General features: G+C 38.9%; 1 protein-coding gene across 1 annotated transcript in view; it reads right to left on the reverse strand.

Annotated features, from left to right (window-relative positions):
• The window catches only part of CUBN (cubilin), a 162008-nt gene that overhangs the window by 66046 nt on the left and 74560 nt on the right, over positions 1-21402 (reverse strand). The window contains exons 29-32 of the mRNA XM_067470574.1: positions 17060-17241; positions 8850-9024; positions 6558-6739; positions 1314-1470 (exon numbers count right to left, since the gene is read on the reverse strand). Of these exons, the coding sequence (XP_067326675.1) occupies positions 1314-1470; positions 6558-6739; positions 8850-9024; positions 17060-17241 (696 nt within the window). The remainder of the gene's footprint in view (positions 1-1313; positions 1471-6557; positions 6740-8849; positions 9025-17059; positions 17242-21402) is intronic.

Below are 21402 nucleotides of genomic sequence, written 5' to 3' on the forward strand. Positions count from 1 at the left end.
AAATACCTCTATCTGTCTGTCCTGTATGTCTAAACACAGCATTGAATGTTTGCTGTGTATGTGTGCATTGTGATCCGCCCTGAGTTTCCTTTGGGGTGAAAAGGGCGGAATATAAAAACTGTAAATAAATAAATAAGTTTTTGATGAAAATCTCTAGACTTATACATGAGTATATACGGATACCAAACACCATTTTGCTACCTAAGGGAACAGAAATCATGGAATGTCTGTTTCACAGTATAAAAACCCAGCTTTGTCATTTGGTTAACAAAGGAATAAAATCTCACAAGTATCTCTTTTCTTCCCTTTGGCAGCAAAAATACAATAAATGCCATTCTCAATTCCAACTAAAATGGACTATTACATTAATAGTAACTTGGTTCAAGATTTTTGCACATTTCATTAAGTCAATTGCTCTGCTTTAATTGGGGTTAATAATTAAATTGGAGTGGGCAGCTAGGTAAGGGACAAAGGAGAATTCCCACCAACTATGAGCCACAGGAATATCTCTATGTTCTCCTGCAATTCTTTCAAAAAGGAAACAGAAGTATTTTCAGAGAGAGCACCACATTCTTGGAATGGGCTTGGCAGGAGGGTTATGTGATTTCTGGGCAAAATTTGCTCCAAAATTATGCCTTTAAAAAACATGAATGGTTAGCGGCTTGAATGGCCATAAAAAGTGTCATGTGTTTTTTACAGGGTGCACTTTGCTAACTCAAAAATTAGGTATAGGTTAAAGGGAATAATTACTCATTTGTTCCTCTTTCATAGCTGAGGAGCAATGAGATTTCCTCAGCTAAAAGGAGGGCCGAGCTAGCACAGTGGCTTAAACCGCCTGTTATAGAAGATTCTGCTGACCGGAATATTGGCAGTTCAAGCCCAGGTCAGGGTGAGCTCCCACCATTAGCCTGGCTTCTCCTCATCTAGCAGTTTGAAAACAACAATGTAAGAGATAAATAGGTACTGCTTTGACAGGGAGGTAAAAGGCGCACAGAAAAACATGCTAGGAAAGGTCCAACCAGGAAAGGTGTCAATGGATGACAGACTCCTTAACATGGAAAATAATTCAACAGCACTTCCCCATGGCTGATTCGAGCACAGCCAGATGCTGGAGATGAAAAGATAGGAGCCTTGCATCTGTTTACGTACTGTCTGCCTTTGTCAATTGTATAGCAGAATTGAATATTTGCCTTATATGTACCTGTAATCCACTCTGAGTCACCTCAGGGAGATAGAGTAGAATATAAATAAAGTATATTATCATCTAATAAAAGGTTTCATGAGGACCCGATTGATAAAAGTAAGAAACTTACCTTCTCTGAACTGAGCACTGAAGCCTCTGAGATGGACAGAGCTGTCAGAGCGAAACCTCACAAACATGATATTTTGAGTGGATGTGATAGGAGGAGGTCGCTGAGTACCACAGACTTTTCTAAGAAGTGGAGCTTCATTATTTGGACCATCAAATACCTAAGAGACAGAATAATATAGAGAGCACTGGAATAACATGGGAAGGGTGCTTCAAAGGTGATTTGTTAACCAGCACCCATGGGGATTAGGAAATGTTGGATACATGTAATTTCTGGTTGCTTGAGAGTTACTATTAAAAATAGACCTAATACTATTTCCCATATGATACCATATCATAAACCCTGTAGTAACTGATATTAATATTGAAATACAATAATTAAAAGCAAATGAAGACAAATAAAGACAAACTTAACTTAATGTAACATTTCTGCTAAAAAGTGATTTTATTTTAATTTTATTTAAAAGATTTCTTTGATATTTTTCCAGTTGCCTAAAAATTCTAGTTGCTTGAGTTCCAGTTAATTGGGAGTCTACTGTATTAGTCTGATAGATACATTCACTAATAAAACACTACATTAATCACTAGAGAGATACTTGTCAGGTTTTTTTAAATTAAAAAAATAACAAACCTAAATTTGAATAAATGCAAGATTTGCCACATCACGGAGAGCTGAAGTCCTGCGGGACATGATGAATTGCAGCTATCACCACATGTGGAACAGATGGTTAAAAGTCACATTGTGATGAGTCTCAAGGGGAACTTAAGCTTGACATCCAGCCAACAGAAACTATTGCCAAGATTTTCAAAATATCAGCACTGTGCAAGTCTTAATTGCAAATACAGACAAAGAAAGGAGAAAATGCGAGGTGAAACACTTTATTCTACAGTGAACAAAATCTATTTGCTTCTCCTGAAAGTGCCTAATGTTCATGAATTTGATTTCCTAATCATCTCCAAATGCTGGGAAGACAGGCCAAAGATGAAGCTTTAGATTGGTTGGTTGGAAAATATATGGATGGAATAACCAAAAATTAGTGCATTTGGCTTGGTTATTTTTGTAACTGGGTTTTCCTTGAAAGAATGAAGACTGTTGTTTACCACAAATACTCTTTCTCGCTTTTAAAAAACCTATAGGGTAATAGAAAACACGGATCCTTTGTTCATAGGGATTGGGTGGGGAGGAGAGGAACTGGAAAAAGGGCAAAGTTTCAACCAAAGAATGGACAGTACAATGTTACACCCACTGTGTTCTTTCTTGTGTTCTTTTGGTCTTCCTGGCATTGGTAGCAGAGTCTGGGAAATGTGGCAGTTATCTTGGCTTGTCTGTGTTTCTATGTGGGCAAGTCTAGCAATATGGACTGGATCCTAAAATTTCACTTCATCAGTGGAAAGAGCTCCTTTTGTTAGAAATACTCCATGTCTGCATGTAACTCTCCTTTCATAGAATGGAAGCTTCTTGTATAAAGAAATGAAAACTTAGGTGCCAAGCTTTGCATAAGGATAAGGATCTCAGTTCTCCTGGCTACTGACCATGCTGGCTGGACCTCCAACAGGACCTAGAGAGACACTAGCTCTGGTTACAGAACTACTGTATACAGATTTATACACAACATCCAAAAATCCACAAACTGTCTTCTGACATTCATAGGATTATATATGACATATGCCATTCTCAAGACCCATGGGCCAAATTCGGATTGCCATGTAGCACCTTCCAGATGCAGTATCACAACTCCCATCAGTTCTAGTCAAATGATGGGGAATACAGGAGTTGTGATTTGGCATCTGAAGATCACAACTCCTGTATTTCTCATCATTTGACTAGAACTGATGGGAGTTGTGATACTGCATCTGGAAGGTTTCAGTTGCTCTGTCGAGTCAGGATAATGGGGGTCTGCATTTAGGTACAAGGCGTGTGGATATTGTTAGAGTTTTTATCATTTCTTAAGTAACAAGTAGTGTAAGGATCAGGGCAGCAGGCAGTAAGAGTCAAACTACTTGGCTAGCATTATGTAATTACAACTAGGGTGAAGGAGCTGCTGTGGTAATAAAGGAGTTTGAGGGTTGGAGTTTGCTGAAGAGTTGGATGATTGGAGTTTTGAAAGGCTTGAGTCTTGAGACTGAAGATTGGAGTATCAAGAAGAACTGGACTACAAAGCCAGCCTACTGCAAGTAAGAAGTCTCCAGTTATCTGAAAGTGTCAGGAAAAGAAGCTTCTGAGGCTCTTTGTGATTACACATATTAATCATCATCGTGACAGATACGATGTCTGATGTTAAATCTTCAAATTTTCCCCAACCCTGGAGTCAAAAGTGCTGTTGGGCTTCAATTCCCATTATTCCCAATTCACATGGTAAATGACCAAAAGTGGTGGGAGTTGTTGTTCCATAAAGTCTGGGGACAAACTAGGTAAAAACTAAAGAATACTGACGACTATGTAAAAAAGTTATAGTTGTCCCTCTGCATCCACAGATTCTCCATCCGTGGATTTGATGCCCTTTGAAGACAACCAGAAGGCTGATCTGACCCTTGATAAAAAGGAGTTAGACTCCTCTGGATTATACTATGAATGACTTATTTTCAAAGGGCAGCATGGTGGAGCCAGGGTTCACAAGTATCGGGGATGAATATAAAGATTTACTCTCTTTCCCACTTTCTCTTTCTCAGTTGCAGTCCTCATTGTTGGAAGGCAGGAAGTGGATTGAAGTAGTTTGGTCATGAGCTGCATTAGAAATCCAATTACATTCAGAAAACAGATATTTCTGGAGGAGATGAAGAGTGCAAACTGGTTTAGTATTAATTATGAGATGATATTCAGTCTCTGTGATACCATGTGTTTATTTATGGTGCTTGAAAAATAAACTTTGTAGTAATTACGTGTTTGTTTCATATGAACCTACATGGCAATGAACCAAAACTTTGAAAAATTACCACCTGGACTACAATACCCATATTCGTCCAACTACTATGGTGAATGACTGAGGGATTTAGAGGTGTGGTCCAAAAGTAACTTCCCTTCAATAAATATTCAATAAATATTAAGATAAATCAAAGAGAGTGAGAGATAACAGATTGCTTGCTTAGACCACCTTCTTCTAAAGTGGGGTTCTCAAACTTTTTCAGTCACAGAGCACATTTGAAATGTGAAATTCTAAGCAGAGCACTAAATTTCACCTTGCAGATACAGTAGCATCTGTGTCTGTCTGGTATTATCTGTATATCCTTCCAATATTTTGGTTCCCAGGAGCCAACTGGTAAACTGTAGACTATATAGTTTGTGTTTCACATGGAGGGTACTACTGTATATATATTCTCTACTCAACATTTTTCTACATGCCACTCATGGGTGCAAAAAAATCACTATATTGAGATTCCCCCTCATTTATTTCTAAAATAATAATAATAATAATAATAATAATAATAATAATAGTATTTTTTAAATCCTTTCATGGAGCACTTGGAATTGTTTCGTGGAGCAACATCTCCTCAGTTGTCTGCATTTTGAATTTTTTGGTGATTTGATACAGAATGTCCTGTCTCCTTTTTGGCTGATGTATTTCCAGAGTAGCTTGTACTCTTCTGTTTCTGAGCTTGGAACTGCACAGCTCCATTCAACTAATAAGTTCCAGTTGTTGGAAAATAATGACTCACAGTTTACTGGTATTTCAGACCACAGCTTAGTACATTTTGTTAAAAAAATACTATGAAGATCTACAGTAATCACTGGTTTTACTTAGATCTAGCAATTACACTAAAAAAATGAAGGAAGTGATACAAAATCAGGCTTACTCCCATGCATATAGTTTTCTTCAACTGTCACTTCTTAATATTAGCGGAAGGTTGATATTTTTATATCTTTCTAAGAATGGAGTTTGCAATCGAGATTATCCTTTGGGGTGGTTTAGTGTTTTGTTTTTGATGTAACTCATGGAGAAGATACCTCCCGGGGATGAATCCAAAGGAACACATATGGGAGCATTTAACAAAACACAGTGATGTTACTTTAAATTTTAAAATTGTGCCTCAAATCCTTCCTACACTTGATATTTGCTCTCAAGGCAGATTTCATTTTAAGACAGTCAGCAGCTGGAAGCAGGAGATATTTATTGTCGAAAATAGGAGAAGGGCTTTCTGAAAATATTCTCCTTATCCTGCAGTCACGATCTGGTTTGGTGAGATGATGAGGGTGGTGGGTGGCAGCATGGAGTTTTGACTTATGATCTCAGATGCTGCTGTGTGGCATCAAAGTGTGTTTCATAGACCCTTGGGGCTTAATTCTGAGTAGATTACACTTAGAACTGAGCTACGTTTGCTAAAGACCCAACCAGTGTTGGAGCTTGGTTTCTAAAACCTCCAAGCTTCCTGAAACATGCACACACCAAATTAGATTAAAAAAACATTCCCCATCCCAGTCTATTCTCAGTATGACTAAGTCTGGATCTAATCCATTGTTGTTTATCCAGTGGAGTACACTGTCATCCTGCGATAGAATAGATTTTATGGCAGCAGAAATATTATCTTTATTGAGCAGAAAGTGAAAAGTAAAAGGTTAAAAAGAATGGAAGGAAATTCCCAAGTGTTTGCAGCAGTCTGGTAAAATTTAGCAATGTGGTCTCATAAATGCTGGTTCATATAGATATCATTTGTTCAAGTATCAACAATAGAGTGCCAGCCCCATCATCTCATATGCCATACTTGTAAAGTACAACTTGTAAAATTTAGTTTTTCAGACTATAATCCCTAGAATTTCGCAGTCACAATGGCCAGTGGATACTGGGAGCTGTAGTGCAAAACTAACTTTATCATGCTCAGCTTTTAAATGGTGGCAGTGCCCACATCTAGTTATGATTCACAAAATATTGAATAGTCAAGTGACACATCGATAGCAGTTCTATACAGGCATTTACTGGACCCCAATCCTTTTGTTTGTACTGTTTTTCTTAATTGACAGGAAAGAGATAAGAAAGAGTGTTAAAAGGTTTGTTTATAAAGTACGAGATAGGGAACGTATTCCTTTAGTTTTGTGGAAAGCTAATCTCACAGCATTTAAGATGGTCATGCTTTGTCCAAAAGTAGTTGGATAATCAGGGATTGGGAGTTTTGGATTTCACAAAGCCCCTTTCACCTACCCCACCGCATTTGGGGTCTAGTGACCTTTGTCCAAATGAAAACAAAAGATTATTTTCAGTTTCTCTTGACATGAACTACCCATCACAATTCAACTAACATGTCTAGTGTTACTTACTGCAACATAGTCATAGAGACAGGAACGATGGGATTCTATTGCAAAGTCTGTGAAGTTCAGCATAACACGGTGACCAAAGTCAACTCGAATGACCCAAGAACAATCAGTACCATTGCCGTAAGGCTGAGGATAGTTTGGTGAATGGATTTCACCATGTGGAGCTTGAAAAACTCCGCCGCAGCCTAGAAATTGAGTAATGTTCATCATTCAGACAAATCTATACAAATAATGAAAGGAATATCAGAGCTATAAGAAGTGCAGCTGTGAAACCCCTGCCACCTCTGGTTCGGCTTAATTTTTCAAATTTTCAAAATTTTGTCCCATCCAAATTCCATGTGGTGATGTGAAATATTTTTCCATATGTCTATCTACATGAAAATTCGTGTATATTTTGGTCCAGAGGTTGCATGTAAATATATGGCAGTCCTATGTACTTTATAAGGTTTTTCTTGGGAAGGAACATTCAGATGTGATTTGCCATTGCTTTCCTCTGACATATAGCTTACAGAACCTGGTATTTGTTGGTTGTCTCCCATTCAAGTATTAACTAAACCTGACTGTGCTTAGCTTCCAATATCTCATGAGGCCTGGTGCCTTCAGGGCATTTATGCTCAGTTTTCCCTTGTCACAACAACCATGTATGGGATCTTCAGCAAAGACAGAGTGGCTGATTCATGGTTGCCCACAAGGCTTTGTGCCAAGAAAGGATAAGAACCAAGACATTCCTAGTTCAAGTCCAACTACCAGATCAGCTATATCTTTGTCCTTTCTTTCTTTCTTTCTTTCTTTCTTTCTTTCTTTCTTTCTTTTTGAGATAGGAAATGGCAGACCTGATAGTGAACGACAATTACACTCACCCTAATTTACCTTGTCTTTTATAAAAATTAAAATACTCTATGACAGTGGTTCTTCAACTCCCAGAAATCTTAACAGCTGGTAAACTGGCTGGGATTTCTGGGAGTTGTGGGCCAAAAACATCTGGAGACCCCAGGTTGAGAACCACTGCTCTATGACAACAAAATAATTTTGTGGTTAGAAAGACAATCACAAAGCAGTGGGAGGAAAAGAAAAGAAAGAGCATCAAAATTGAGAATTATGGATTTTGCTTAGTGCATTAAAGAGCATTATTAGCCATATGCTTAAAACACACATGCAAAGTATAAGGTGTTGGTTTTGACCTTTAAAGCCCTACATGGTTTGGGTCCAGTTACCTAAAGGATCGCATTCTTCCATACAATTTGCCCTGCAAACTTAGGTCTTCGGGGGGAGGGGGGGCGTCTGCTCCAACCAGCCAGAACCCAACTGGGAACCATCACCCATCGGCTGCCCCAAGACTGTGGAACATCCTGTCAGTAGAGCTCTGACAGCTGAATCAGCTGTGGGAATTTTAAAACCATGTAAAGACTCATCTCTTCCAGCAGGCCTACCCAGCAAGTCTTTAAGCATGAATTTTAAATGCATATATTGTGTTTACTCTCTGTTTTGTGTATTTTATAAAAATATGCTTTAATATGTAGCATTTACAGGCACAAACCAAAGCAACCATGAACCTCTCACCATTTTAATTAAGATGGGCAACACATGTCTCCCAAGACACTGTTGGGCTACAACTCCCATGAGCTCTAGCCACCATAGCCAAATGGGATGACAAGTGATTTGACCAGCATTCATAGAAGGCCATAAGTTGATGATCCTTGTTTAAAATTTACAATGATTATAGTGGGAGGATACACATGGGAATTCCCTTTTACCTGTTTAACTATGTGACCAAAATCACCAGCATGCTTCCTGAATTCTGTCTTACAACATATGATATACTGAGTAAGGTACTGAAATCTACTGTCCTGTTGAGTTCAGAATTTATTCTTCTCATAGCTTAGAAACATTACTTTTAAGGCTAAAGCTCCCATAATCCTACAGTCATCATGATGGTTGTGGGATTATGGAATTGTAGTTCAAAACATAACATTTCCAAACTCAGAATATTCTATAAATTTAGGGATCTTGTTAACTGCAACTCTTGAGACTTTAAAAATGGAAACGCAGAATTTTGCTTCAATCCATGTGGGTATTGACATTCTGCAAGGCACTTGCTTACCATCAGTTTAACTTCTTATGCCTAGTATCACTGGTCATGAACAGAGAGGCACAGAAAGATTGACTTCATAAAAAGGAAAGTGTTATTGATGACAGAAAGTTCATATGAGTGCTTCATCTTCACAAAAGATTCTGGTTCTCCCTGCTCCAGTACTGTCAACTGCTTAGCACCCAACCCCAGCTAATCATTCTTACCTCCAGATATCTCTTGCCAAGTAGCATTGAATCCCCTTCCATTCACACTTCTGTCTGTTTTAAATCGGACCACAATTGCATTTCCGGTGCTGGAGATATGCAGTGGATTTTGCAAGGTTCTTGGCTCACACAGCTGGGCCAGCCGAGGAGAAGATAAGTCAGGACCACCATAGATCTAAAAATAAAAGATAAGCAGAGTAAGGGTGTTTAATGATGACATAATAGAGCTGCAATTAAAAGTGTAATTTTCAAAGAAAATGGGATATTGGAAACGTCTAATAGTTCTCATAAATAAACATCAGGGCAGAGTTGAAACATTTCACAGACTATTGAAGTACAGGCAGTTCCCAAGTTACAAAAATCTGAATTAGAAACAATTCATAATTAAGAATGGGGATGTTATTATTTATCGTGTGAGGAGCAAACAAATGGGGCTACAAAGTGGAATCCACGAAATGCGAGTGTGGAGAAGAGCAAACCACAGACCACCTACCGCAATGCAACCTGCTACATGAACAATGGAGGACCTTCTTATAGCAACACCAGAGACACTCCAAGTGGCCAGCTACTGGTCAAATGACATTTAATAGAATGCCAAGAACCGGGATGAGACAACAGGAAGTGAGAGAAATCTATACCTTGGAAGGAAAATTCACTCCTGGAAGAGTCCCCACGAGGAAAAGGTTTCTCAACTGAAGCTTTATCACCAATCCTTGTTTTCACAACAAGTCATTTTTTTCGAAATCCAATGATCACAGGGACAGAAAGTGAGGGTGAAATCTTCTGAACCGGGCCACAGACAGCAAAACAAACACTACAGGGGTGTTAACCTTCCCCTATGCTATCCAAAGCATATATATGACTGGAGTTAATGTACATGTTCCAACTTACATATAAATTCAATTTAAGAACAAACCTACAAAACTATCTTGTTCATACCTTGAGGGCTGCCTGTACTATGAGAGTGGTGTCCATCCACAATTTTATTAAGAAAAATGAAATGTCTGGCATTTGATTCTTACTTCATTACTTACAGTGGGAATAGGATTGTGCACTGAACATCAGTTCACAAGCCTAGCTTAGCAGGTTACACACATGTTTTCTAATGTCTGCTGCTCTGTGCTGACCTATCTGTCCCATGTTGCTTAAAGATAGGGTCAACTCTGATGCACAGAAATGTGGAGGACAATTAGAGCAATTTTGACATCCAGTCTCAACCCAGTCAACCTATCTGTTATCTGGCTTGTGCAAAATGCACATAATCTCCTGAATCCCCTGAAATATGTAATGTCTGCCTTGCCCATTGCTCAATTACACATTCATTTTTGATGTCCTAGATATGCCTTAGAGTTCTCTCACAATATGAGCATGCGCACACACATATGGAACTTTAATTTTTCCCAGGAGGTTACATATAGCCGGGCGGGGTGGGAGTGGGGAGGTAGAGTGCACAAAATAGATAATTCTAACCTTCCAGACTTTTTTGGACTAAAATCCCCATAATTCCACATCATTGTCTATGTTGCCTAATATTTAAAGTTTTTAGTCAAAAACATCTGAAAGGCCACATCTGCCCGGTTTAGGACTATGACCATATTCTAGGTGATCCTGACCTGGTCGATCAACTGATCACTCATTTAGAAATGTATCGTGAGTTACTTGAATACTTCTTTAACAATTTAAAATTTCTTACAATTGCAAAGAAATTAAAAAAAAATCAGTTGTTAATGATTCTGCTATACAACATTTTAACCTGAATTTTTACCTGCATTTTATTACACAGTGTATCTTAATTTTGAGACAAATGTTTTTAATGTTTATGTATGCATATAATGAATTCTTGCCCCGGTATTGAATGTTTGCCATATATATGATGTGCTGCACCCTGAGTCCACTTCGGGATGAGAAGGGCAAAATATAAATGTTTTAAATAAATAATAATAATAAATAAATTTTTATTCTAACAATATGCTGTTTACCAACTTTATTACACTCATTTGACACTATCTACATTGCCATCATGTCATATTTGTAGTTAACATGTGTTTTGGGGAATATTTATAGTTCTCAGAAATTCTTTCATAGGGAGAGCCAGTGTGGTGTACATAACTGTCCATGGTAGTGGGGAGCTAGACCTTATTCTCCATGACTATATGACGAAGAAGGTCTGAATTTCCACTAAGCCATGAAAACCCACTGGGTGACCCTGGGCAAGTCACACTCTCTTACAAGGTCATCAGATGGCCGGCGGTGGCACTCTGCTTTGCTGCGAGGCATGGGGAATCCAGTGCCCCGCACCTTGCCTTGCATCACCCACTGGAAGGGTGCTCACATAGTGGGAAGCATGAGTGTGTGTGTGGAGCATGAGCCTCCCCCCATAGATACAGGCAACACAGAAAGCCTCCCGTGTTGCTGCAGCGATGACAGCGTGCCAGTTCCGCCCTCTTTCACTCACTGAGCTGGCACAATGTCGTCTGATGGGAGCTGGGTGGCTATATGGGTGACCAAAGTTAGATTGATGTATCCCACCAATTCTAGCCTCATATGATGAGGTCAGTAGTCTCAAAGGAAGGTAAACTCTCTATGAAAAAATCTTGCCTTAAGCACACCATAAGTTCGAAATGACTTGAAGGCACCCAAAAAGTACCACTTTTCAAAATTGTATGAATTTTTCATTATTTGATAGGTGTTTCCCTATGGATTTACATTTTAAAAGAATCTGAAAACTGTTACAAATACACACACACATTTTAATGGGCTTATTGGAGCTCCCAGTCTCATGTTCTTTCTGGCCTCTAAGCAAATGTTTGCATCCCAATGTTTTGCAATCTGAATCAATTTTATGAACCTCACATTTCAAGGATATCACCATATTTATTCTGATTCACTCTGTTTGAATGCATTCACCACAATGATACACTCCACCCAGCCATGCCCTTCCTTTCTGGATGAAAGCGAACAGCATTCCTATATTTTTCCATTAAGAATCCTCAGCGGAAAAACAGTGCAAGCCTTAAAATATGATTAGTTTGATTCATACAGGATGTGAAGAATACATTAAATACAGAATTATTTTCTCCTCAAAATGTGTGTAGAACGTTGGGATATTCTACCCTGGTTTAGTTAGCAGCTGAGGCCCAAGGGTATGAGAAAATGCCTTCATTTGAGAAAGCAGCAGCATTTTGACATGTGATTTGACTTTATCATTGTCCTTCTGTTCTCAGATTTGGAACAATGTTGGTTATAGTTAAATGAATGCAATTGCTGATAAAATGTGATCTGTATTATGGACACAGAAACTATGCTTCTGAATATGCTTCATACTCAGGTGGGATCACTCAATAAGTTTTTTTTTCTTGTAAGGAAATCAACAACCACTTCCTTTTGCACATACAATGGACTATAGGAAAAATATCAGATAGCCTCTTCTCTACACCTTTGTGAGTTTGACAGAAGTTTCACACGTCATATTGAACCTGGCTAAACCATAGCTGAATGCTGCATGCCTGAAAAGAATAGAATATTTTCCCTTTACTTCTCATTCTTCTATGCAACCAGAAGGAATAATGAACAAGCATCAGGTTTCACATCTCCTTACTCTTTACTTGTTACATGTAGCCAGGAATTTTTATTTCAAATATTTTTCAGTGTATTCCAAACAATCCTGGGTGGGTTTTCAGCTTACCAAGGGCTCTTCCACACAGTCCTGTGTCCCAGAATATCAAGGCAGAAAATCCCACATTATCTGAGTGTGGACTCTGATAATCCAGTTCAAAGCAGATATTGTGGGATTTACTCTCTTGATATTCTGGGATATAGGGCTGTGTGGAAGGGCCCTTAGTAAATAATTAGATTTTGCTTTAATCCCTAATTCCAAGTTCATACAAGTTACAGTAATGATTAGGCAACACATCATCATCATCATCACCATAAAGTGAATGCGGGGACACAGCCATACATAAGCATTATATGTCTGGGTTGTTGTAGGTTCCAACAGACCTCACTACCTCTGAGGATGCTTGCAATAGATGCAGGCAAAATGTCAGGAGAGAATGCCTCTAGAACATGGCCATATAGCCCGAAAAAACCTACAACAACCCAGTGATTCTGGCCATGAAAGCCTTCGGCAATACATTATATGTCTGTCTGCCTGTATTTGTTTGATTTTATTTAATTGGGAGTAAATCTTACATGGAAAGTTGAGCAGCTAGAAAAGGCCAAGGCCCCTTTCCCTACACCTTTTTCCTAATCTTGGCTCCATTTTGCTCCACCCAGATGACTGCCATTTGCAAAACATTTTAAAAGTTTGAGGTGGATTTTTGTCTTTCTGTCATCACATCTCTTTTGGCCCTTTTACATTGCCAGCCAGTTTCACAATTGCCTTTTGTATGGTTTCAAAATCAAAGGATATTTCAAAAAAAGCCAAACCAGCTGAGGAGTGGTTCTTTCCCGGCTTTTCTTTGTAGGCCAGTTCAGCTAATCAGATGCTTTCATAAAGGCTGGAGCAAGGAGAGCCAATCTGTTTCCATGACGGAAAATTATATATATATATATATATATATATATATATATATATATATATATATAATGTGTCACTTTTAGATAGAAAACCAAAAAAAAAAGACAAAAAAAAGCATTGCAACATGAATCCATCTCAGAAAGAGAGAGAAAGAAGGGGAAACAGCACAAAGAATGTTAGGGTGTGGTACCACATGCCCACATAGAACAAAAAACGTTCTGTTGGAACACATAACGGAGAAAGAGAACTTCTTTTTTCCAACAGATTGAGCAAGCCGTGGAGCAGATCAATAAAGCCCATGGTTTAGTCTGTTTTTGCCATTTGCTTCTGCTCTGTTAGCTTCATTTATTGTGACAATTGAGCCAACATTCCAAAGTTATGAGCAACAGAAAGGCCGTTTTATGTGGCTAGTTATCCACACTAGGCACAGATTTCAGGAAACAAAAGTGAGTTCCTACTCATGGAGAAAAAGAGACAGAGAGAGAAGTGAATATCAGGTTATCTTTCTGGACAGCACTGGAATCTAACCAAATCTATTTGGCATGGAATGGGAACGGGAGAGAATGTGATCTGCTCTGCAAAAAGTGAGAGAACAATGCAGGAAAGAAAGCCTTGAATTTCTAAACTGCAGTGTCATCTTGGTATTGCAGGGCTGAAAATTGTGAAACGAGCAGCCATTTGGAAACGTTGGGAGATCATAACAAAGGGGCAACAACTGACACGGGTGATTTCACACTGTCACTGAGGTCATCAACAGGAGATTCACTGTTCATGACTGGAGATGTCCTAATTGACACCGTGGATATTGCATAAACTCAGTAGGTTTTGCAAAATGTGTTTATTGCAGAACTCCATAATTATGGTGGCCAATGGCTGCAGCAGATTCTGGGACTTGTAAATTTTTAAAACTTGGCCTAACTTTATTTGTTCACTGGATTAAACTGGATTAACATGATGCTAGCACTGAAGTAGAAATTATTTTTCAAATTTGATACATTGATCCAGCTATGAAATACCAAGGCTCATAATGTTGATAAGGAAAAATAATGGGATTTCTATTAGACCTCATTACATAGTTGGAATTATGACAACTGCTTTATTTAATATCCAGTTGCCTTAAGAATTGTAGTCACTCAGATTCATCACGTCTGCTTGCCATGTTTTTGCAGTGCTACCATCTATCTTTGTGGGCTTACTTGGGATTCAGATTTTGTATACCGATCTTGATACACATACATTTTTTTAGCTCAACTCTCAGTATTTTCATAACAAGTCATCACAGGGACTGGGAAAATCCTAGAAACCATAATCCAAAAAAGATACCTTTATCAGACTCCGAATCTAAGACGCTTGTCTACACTAAGCACAAAACTTGTACTCACCATAAATTGACTTCTGGTAGTCTTCACAGAATATAGCTGCTCCCAGTGAGTATCCTGTTGTTGTTGTTTTATTATTACTACTATACTCCAGCTCTGTCAGAAGACACTACACAGCAGAGGTTCTCAACCTGTGGGTCCCCCAATGCTTTGCCTTCAATTCCCAGAAATCCTAACAGCTGGTAAACTGGTTGGGATTTCTGGGAGTTCTAGGCCACAGGTTGAGAATCACTGGTTTAGAGTTAGTTTAAAACTCTGAAGTATCCCAGGGCATCAGGGAAATCTGGTCACCTGGATTGGGTCTGATTGGCTCAAGGCATTGTCCAAATACCCACCACTGCCAGTACCCTTTCCCTGCACTAATCAGAGGTGGAGAAGGGATTGTGCCCCTGTTGCCACTCCTAGCTGACCACAGAGCCCACTCTGAATGCCTTGCTGTGGCCTGTGACATCTGAAAAGATCAGATCAACTCTATCTTTCTTGCTGATCACACGGTTGCCTTGTTCTGACATCAGTAGAGGGAACTGTGCTAGCCAAACTCTTGGACAGAGCTCTGTCGCCAGCTAGGAGCAGCAGCAGGGGTAAATTGATTGTATGTTCCAGCATGGCAAGGGGTTGCACTGGAGGATCCCTGTGGTCTCCTCCAAGTCTAAGATTCTGTTATTCTAAGATGGTGACAATGTGGTCTTGTGCTCTCTGGACAATAGCAACAGATTCAGCACTTATGTGTTGGATCCAGGGCTACACTGGAAAGGCTATCCTACCCAGTGTAGATCAGCCATACAATTTTCACCTTTTGCCCAACTTGGTATGACTTCTTCCACCTCACTTAATGTATCCCTTTCAAAGGCAGAATATACGGTGATCCTTGGGGAAGAAGCATTGATTATAGGGCAGTGTAGACTCATGCAATCTAGTTCAAAGTAGATAATGTGGATTATATGATTTAACAATCTGGATTATATGGCAGTGTGAAAGATGCCTGAGTCTTCACTGTCAGATAATCTAGGATAAGAAGATAATCTGTGATCAGATTCTGGAATATAGGGACAGTGTGGAAGGACCTTGAATGCTTTGTATGCAGAAAATTCCCAGTCTAATCCATGACATCTCCAGTTCAATTGTCATATAAGAAGAAGTGGGAAAAATCTTTCCTGCAGAGCCTCTTCCAATCACAGGAGCCAATATTGGGGCAGAAAGTCTATTTTTGTATAATGTAGATTCCTATGCATGATGGCAAGCATTGCAAGGACATGGAAAGAGGAAAAAGTAATAGGGTCAATGGTCACAGTAGCAACGTGTATCTTGGATCTTGAAAGAGGGAGGTTGAAGAGGAGGCCATGGTAGAAACAACGGGGAAAAAATCTAGGAAAATCTCTAGTAGAAAAGGTTCATTCATTGTTTCAAAGATGATCCAGCTCTAACTGCAGCTTGCATGTGATTTTAATTAAAATTTCAATATATTCCCACAAAAACATACTGAATTGATTTTCAGCAACAAAAAGAAGAATTCTAGTTTCAAACCATCAAAACCAAACTAGTTTGTGGTTGTCAGTATTCTGTTAAAAGTTTTCAAAACCAGTAGTTCCAACATTTCTACTCTGAAATTCAGAGTAGAAATGTAAATAACTTGGGACAAAGAAATTAGTTAGTTAATACAATATGATTTTATGCATCCAGAAAGAAGAATTGTAAGTTTATACAGCATATAACAGGGATGGACCGATAGCAAACATAGTAAACTTTAGAATTAATGCCGTTTGACACCACTTTAACTGCCATGGCTCAATTACATGGAGTCAGCGGATAAGTAGTTTAGTGAGACACTAATACTCTCTGGCAGAGAATGCTAAAGACCTTGTAAAACTACAATTCCCATGAATCCATAGCACTGAATGTAATATAAATCTGCATTAATTCTATAGTGAAAGCATACAATTAATTCTATGCATGCACAATCAACAAAAGTTTTCGCTGAGATGTCAAGCCTTTTTGTAAAACCTCACAATGAAGACAATCATCTAGAATTATAGGATACTTGGCCCTAGGGTTATTTGTATCAGAACTGAGTGGAAGTGGAGATCAGTCTTTCCACAGAGGAATCCACTTTTGTTTCTGATTTGAGATTTCTTCATTTCAGCAGAATAATTTGGGACTGGGGACACTCATTTTGTTGTGCCTGCTTTGTCAAGAAATACAGAAAACAAGCATCTAGAATTATAGAATACTGAGAGTGAAACATTCCTGCCAATCTTGTCCTGATTTACTTTCTGCCCATCCTTGGTTAAGGAAACCAAAACAAAACCACTCACCTCCAGAACATCATAGTTACAGCTTGAATGGTATTCAACATCAAATTCCAAAATGGTGAGTTGAATACTACTGCCTGGAGTTGTGTGAATATACCATTGGCATTCCCGATTGTGTGGGTACTTGTTTGGATATCCCAGACTGTGGAAAGAGCCAGAGGTCCCATACAGATCACCACCACATCCTGGGAAAGGTAGACAATATTGTTCAGGGTTATAGCAAAATAAACATGGAAAAGCAATGACAGTACACTTGGTGCATGACCGTTCAAGCTGCTTCCTACTGGAACAGGACAAAATTGTGTTGGGATTCTGGGAAAGCAAGGAAATCAAGACAGTCAGGTTTTTTAACATCACTACAGAAAATGCCCTAGTGCAGTGGTTCTCAACTTTCCTAATGTTGTGGTGACCCCCAACTATAAAATTATTTTTGTTGATACTTCATAACTGTAATTTTGCTACTGTTATGAATTCTAATGTAAATATCTGATATGCAGGATGCATTTTCATTCACTCGACCAAATTTGGCACAAATACCCAATATGCCCAAATTTGATTTTGTCATTTAGGAGTTATACTTATTGGGATGTATAGTTAACCTACAACCAAAGAGCATTTGAACCAAACTTGGCACAAAGAACTCCCATGACCAAGAGAAAATACTGGAAAGGTTTGGTGGGCATTGACCTTGAGTTTTGGAGTTGTAGTTCACCTACATTCAGAGCGTACACTCAAACAATGATGGATCTGGACCAAACTTGGCATGAATACTCAATATGCCCAAATGTGAACACTGGTAGAATTGGGGAAAAATAGATCTTGACATTTGGGATTTGTAGTTGCTGGAATTTATAGCTCACCTATAATCAAAGAGCATTTTGAACCCCACCAATGATAGAATTGGGCCAAACTTTCCACACAGAACCCCCATGACCAACAGAAAACAATGTGTTTTCTGATAGTCATTGGTGGCCCCTCTGACACTCCCTCATGACCCCCCAGGGATCCCGATCTTCAGGTTGAGAAATGCTGCCCTAGTGCGCACTGGAGGTCTGGCAGCAATGGAAAATAAAGAAGGAGCCATGCTCTTAAAAATTTGGGCAACAGGTATCCGTATACAAAACGCCTTCTGAAATATCAGTCTATCTTTAACATCTATTCTTTCTCAAGAATGGCAGCTGAATATATTAGTTCAATTAAAAATACAACAAGTTACACTCTGCACTGTCACATAGTTTCTTGGTTTAGTTTTGCATGATTGCCATCATAGACTGTGACCACTTTTCTCACAATGTGTAAACAAAACATTTGGATAATGTTCTTGATCTCACGTATAGCCTCTTGGGAGAACATGCTGAATTTATTCTTCAACTGCCTTTCTGAAATTATATATAAAGACTACTTGAGATCTACAGCCTCTGAGACAACATGTGGCCCATCCTGATTCATTAAGCAGACATGCAAAAGTGACTAAGGGTAAGAAAGCTAAGGGTGTTCCTGACCGGATGTGGCTTCCACTCAGTTCTTGGCAGGGAGGAGAGCCAGCTGTTAATTCTTGTGAGCTGCTGGTGTCAAGTTCTCTTTTTCAAATATTGTTACTTCCACATTTGCTCTTCCTAATTTTGTATAGTTTTAGTAGAGTTTTGCAAGTCTAGTAAATCCTCTCTCAACGCAAGTAACATATCGTATCCTGAACCCTGTATAACTTCATTGTTTCCTTATTATATGTGTGTGTGTGTGTGTGTGTGTTTCAATGTGGTTCAATTCCATTGTAATATTCACTTTTTGTATGTTTTTAACTGTGTTGGTGTTCTATACTGTAAGCTGTCTTGAGTGCCAATTCTGTAAAGATGGCGGGATATAGATAAATATCATCATAATCACCATCAACCAGCTCTACTGTCTAGTATTGCTCAGTGAATCACTAACCATTGCTAACAACTGTTTAGTTTCTACCATTCTGAAGGATGAGTACTTTTGTGTTTAAGAGCTAAAATATTCCATGTATTACATATCAGCCTCAATGGCCCTTGAGGGAGTATACCTCTTTCGATTGGATATCTAACAGATTATCCTGTATGAATGATTATACTGGACTGCCTATGACAAAATAACTTAAAATGAGCTTCATGCACAACATGTTGCCAATGAGATGATCCTGAACATCCTCTTCAAATTTGGTTAATATCTATCCATTTAGCACAAAACAGTGAGAAGCAGATAGAAACATTATGTATATAATTATGACAAAAGTATTTTTAAAGTTTGTATTGAACGCAACTTATCAAAATCTTCCAAGTGATGTGTTATACTATTCTGTGTGAATGAAAAAGAATTGATGTGGCAATGTAGTAATTTACAGCGTAGTAATTTACACATATATTGCAATCCATAGTTTTCATTGTTTTGTGGAATTTACTGATTTCTTTCTCTAATGCAGTGGTTCCCAACCTTTTTTTGACCAGGGACCACTTTGATCAGGGACCACTCTCCAAAAGGGTTCCGAATCGGTTTTTGGTCAACTTTAGACTTGGTTTGTTTATTTAGGGTACTGATTCAGAAAACTGCATTGGATGGACCACATCAGCTTTGGTTTCTGATACAGAACCAAGAATTCACCATGAAGTCACCATGTCTCACTCACATCCAGAAGTCACCATGTCTCATCCACAGAAAACCATATTTAATAATTCAGAGCTGATGTGGTCTATCCAATGCAATCTTCTGAATCAACAACCCCAAATCACCCCAGGAGCAGGCCTAAAAACTAAGACACCAAGAAAACATTTTTTTTTGTTTGCATGGTATTATTATTCATAGATTTTGTTAATGCTTGTGTGAAAAAAAAGAAAGGGAGGTGGCTGAGGTTGAAAAAAATGCAAAAAGCAGAGCACAAGACCCAAGAAATTGTCCCTAACGGCTTTAATAATCTTACTTTAGGGGATTAAACAGGGTCTTACAAAGGGCTGCTTTCCCATCACAACTGATGGCCCACGGATTGGGAACCACTGCTCTAATGTATACATTTTAGGTGTTCTTCACACTGTACATACACTGTCTTCTGTGTTATACCTCAGTTCTTCACTGGATCTTTGTTAGTCTTCTCTCTTTGGCTCAAGAGTAACTAATAATATTGTGGGGCTGCATTATGACCACTCTAAATATGACTTCTTCTTAAAGATACTTTAGCAATGGCTTCCCACATTAGAATATGTTGCACTATGCCTTCAGGATACCTTCAGGTTCTATTATTCTTTAATATCCTATTTCAATCTATTTTCCAAAGCTCACTGAGTTTCATTATGATCTAAAGCAGGCCTACACAACCTGTGACCCTCCAAGTGTTTGGGCCTCCAACTCCCAGAATCTCTAGCCAGTTGTTCCAATGGTCAGGAATTCTGGGGTGTGAAATCAAAAACACCTAAAGGTCACAGTTTATGCAGGCCTGATCTAGAGAAATTTCAATCTCGCCAACAATCTTATGGTTGGTGAAAAAATAGACTTGCATTTACATTGGCAAAACAGCACTTGCCAAGTGGCATTTAAAAAGACTTGCTAGGTCACTCTGGGTTCCTTTTCCCTTGACCCTTCCCCAAATCACGTTTCTCCCACATCCTGCCTTTTCTGCTTCATTTGGACCATCATCATTTTCCTAGGGCATGACCCCTCATGTTTATGCGCCAGGGTGTCCAGGATCAAGTGAACCTTAGAAAATAGTTCAGTGCCTAAACCTTTCTGACAGCCCAACTGCAAGCTGGGAGAGCAACACTGTTTTCAATATACTGCAACTATGTTTTAAAAATACCTGTAGATGTTTCTCATAACAAGGTAACATGTCTAAAAACCGTTTTAAGAGTCTGAAAGATTGACCAAATATCTTTGGCTAGTATCTTTCTGCTCATGCAGCACTTGGCAACCTACACTACCATAACTCTCAGGTACATCATATTTCTTTTGGGACACTCTGGAGGCAAGTATCTATACCTCTCTGTGCAACTCCCCTCATCCCAAGACTGCAAAAGCAAAGCTCTCACATAGCCCTCCATCTACTCAGTTGGCAATCAGCTGTGGATTCATTCAAACATGTTCAAGCTGCCCTGATACACCTAGAGAGCAAGGAACGCCAAATACTAGGAACAGAGGCTATTCTGTCTTCCCTAAAAGCATAAAGGCAACCAGAATGCACTCAGACACACAATCCCTTGCAGCAGATCAGTGATCTGGAAAAAATGGAATTGAGCCCTTGAAACCACAGGTGCTGTTGCACAGGTGGGGAGGATGTGGGGGAGAGCCTCCTTCTTTGGCCTTCAGCATTAAGCAGGATGACATAGATATGTCATATATGA

This window comes from Anolis sagrei, chromosome 6 (assembly GCF_037176765.1).
Source record: "Anolis sagrei isolate rAnoSag1 chromosome 6, rAnoSag1.mat, whole genome shotgun sequence".
Lineage (NCBI taxonomy): Eukaryota > Metazoa > Chordata > Lepidosauria > Squamata > Dactyloidae > Anolis > Anolis sagrei.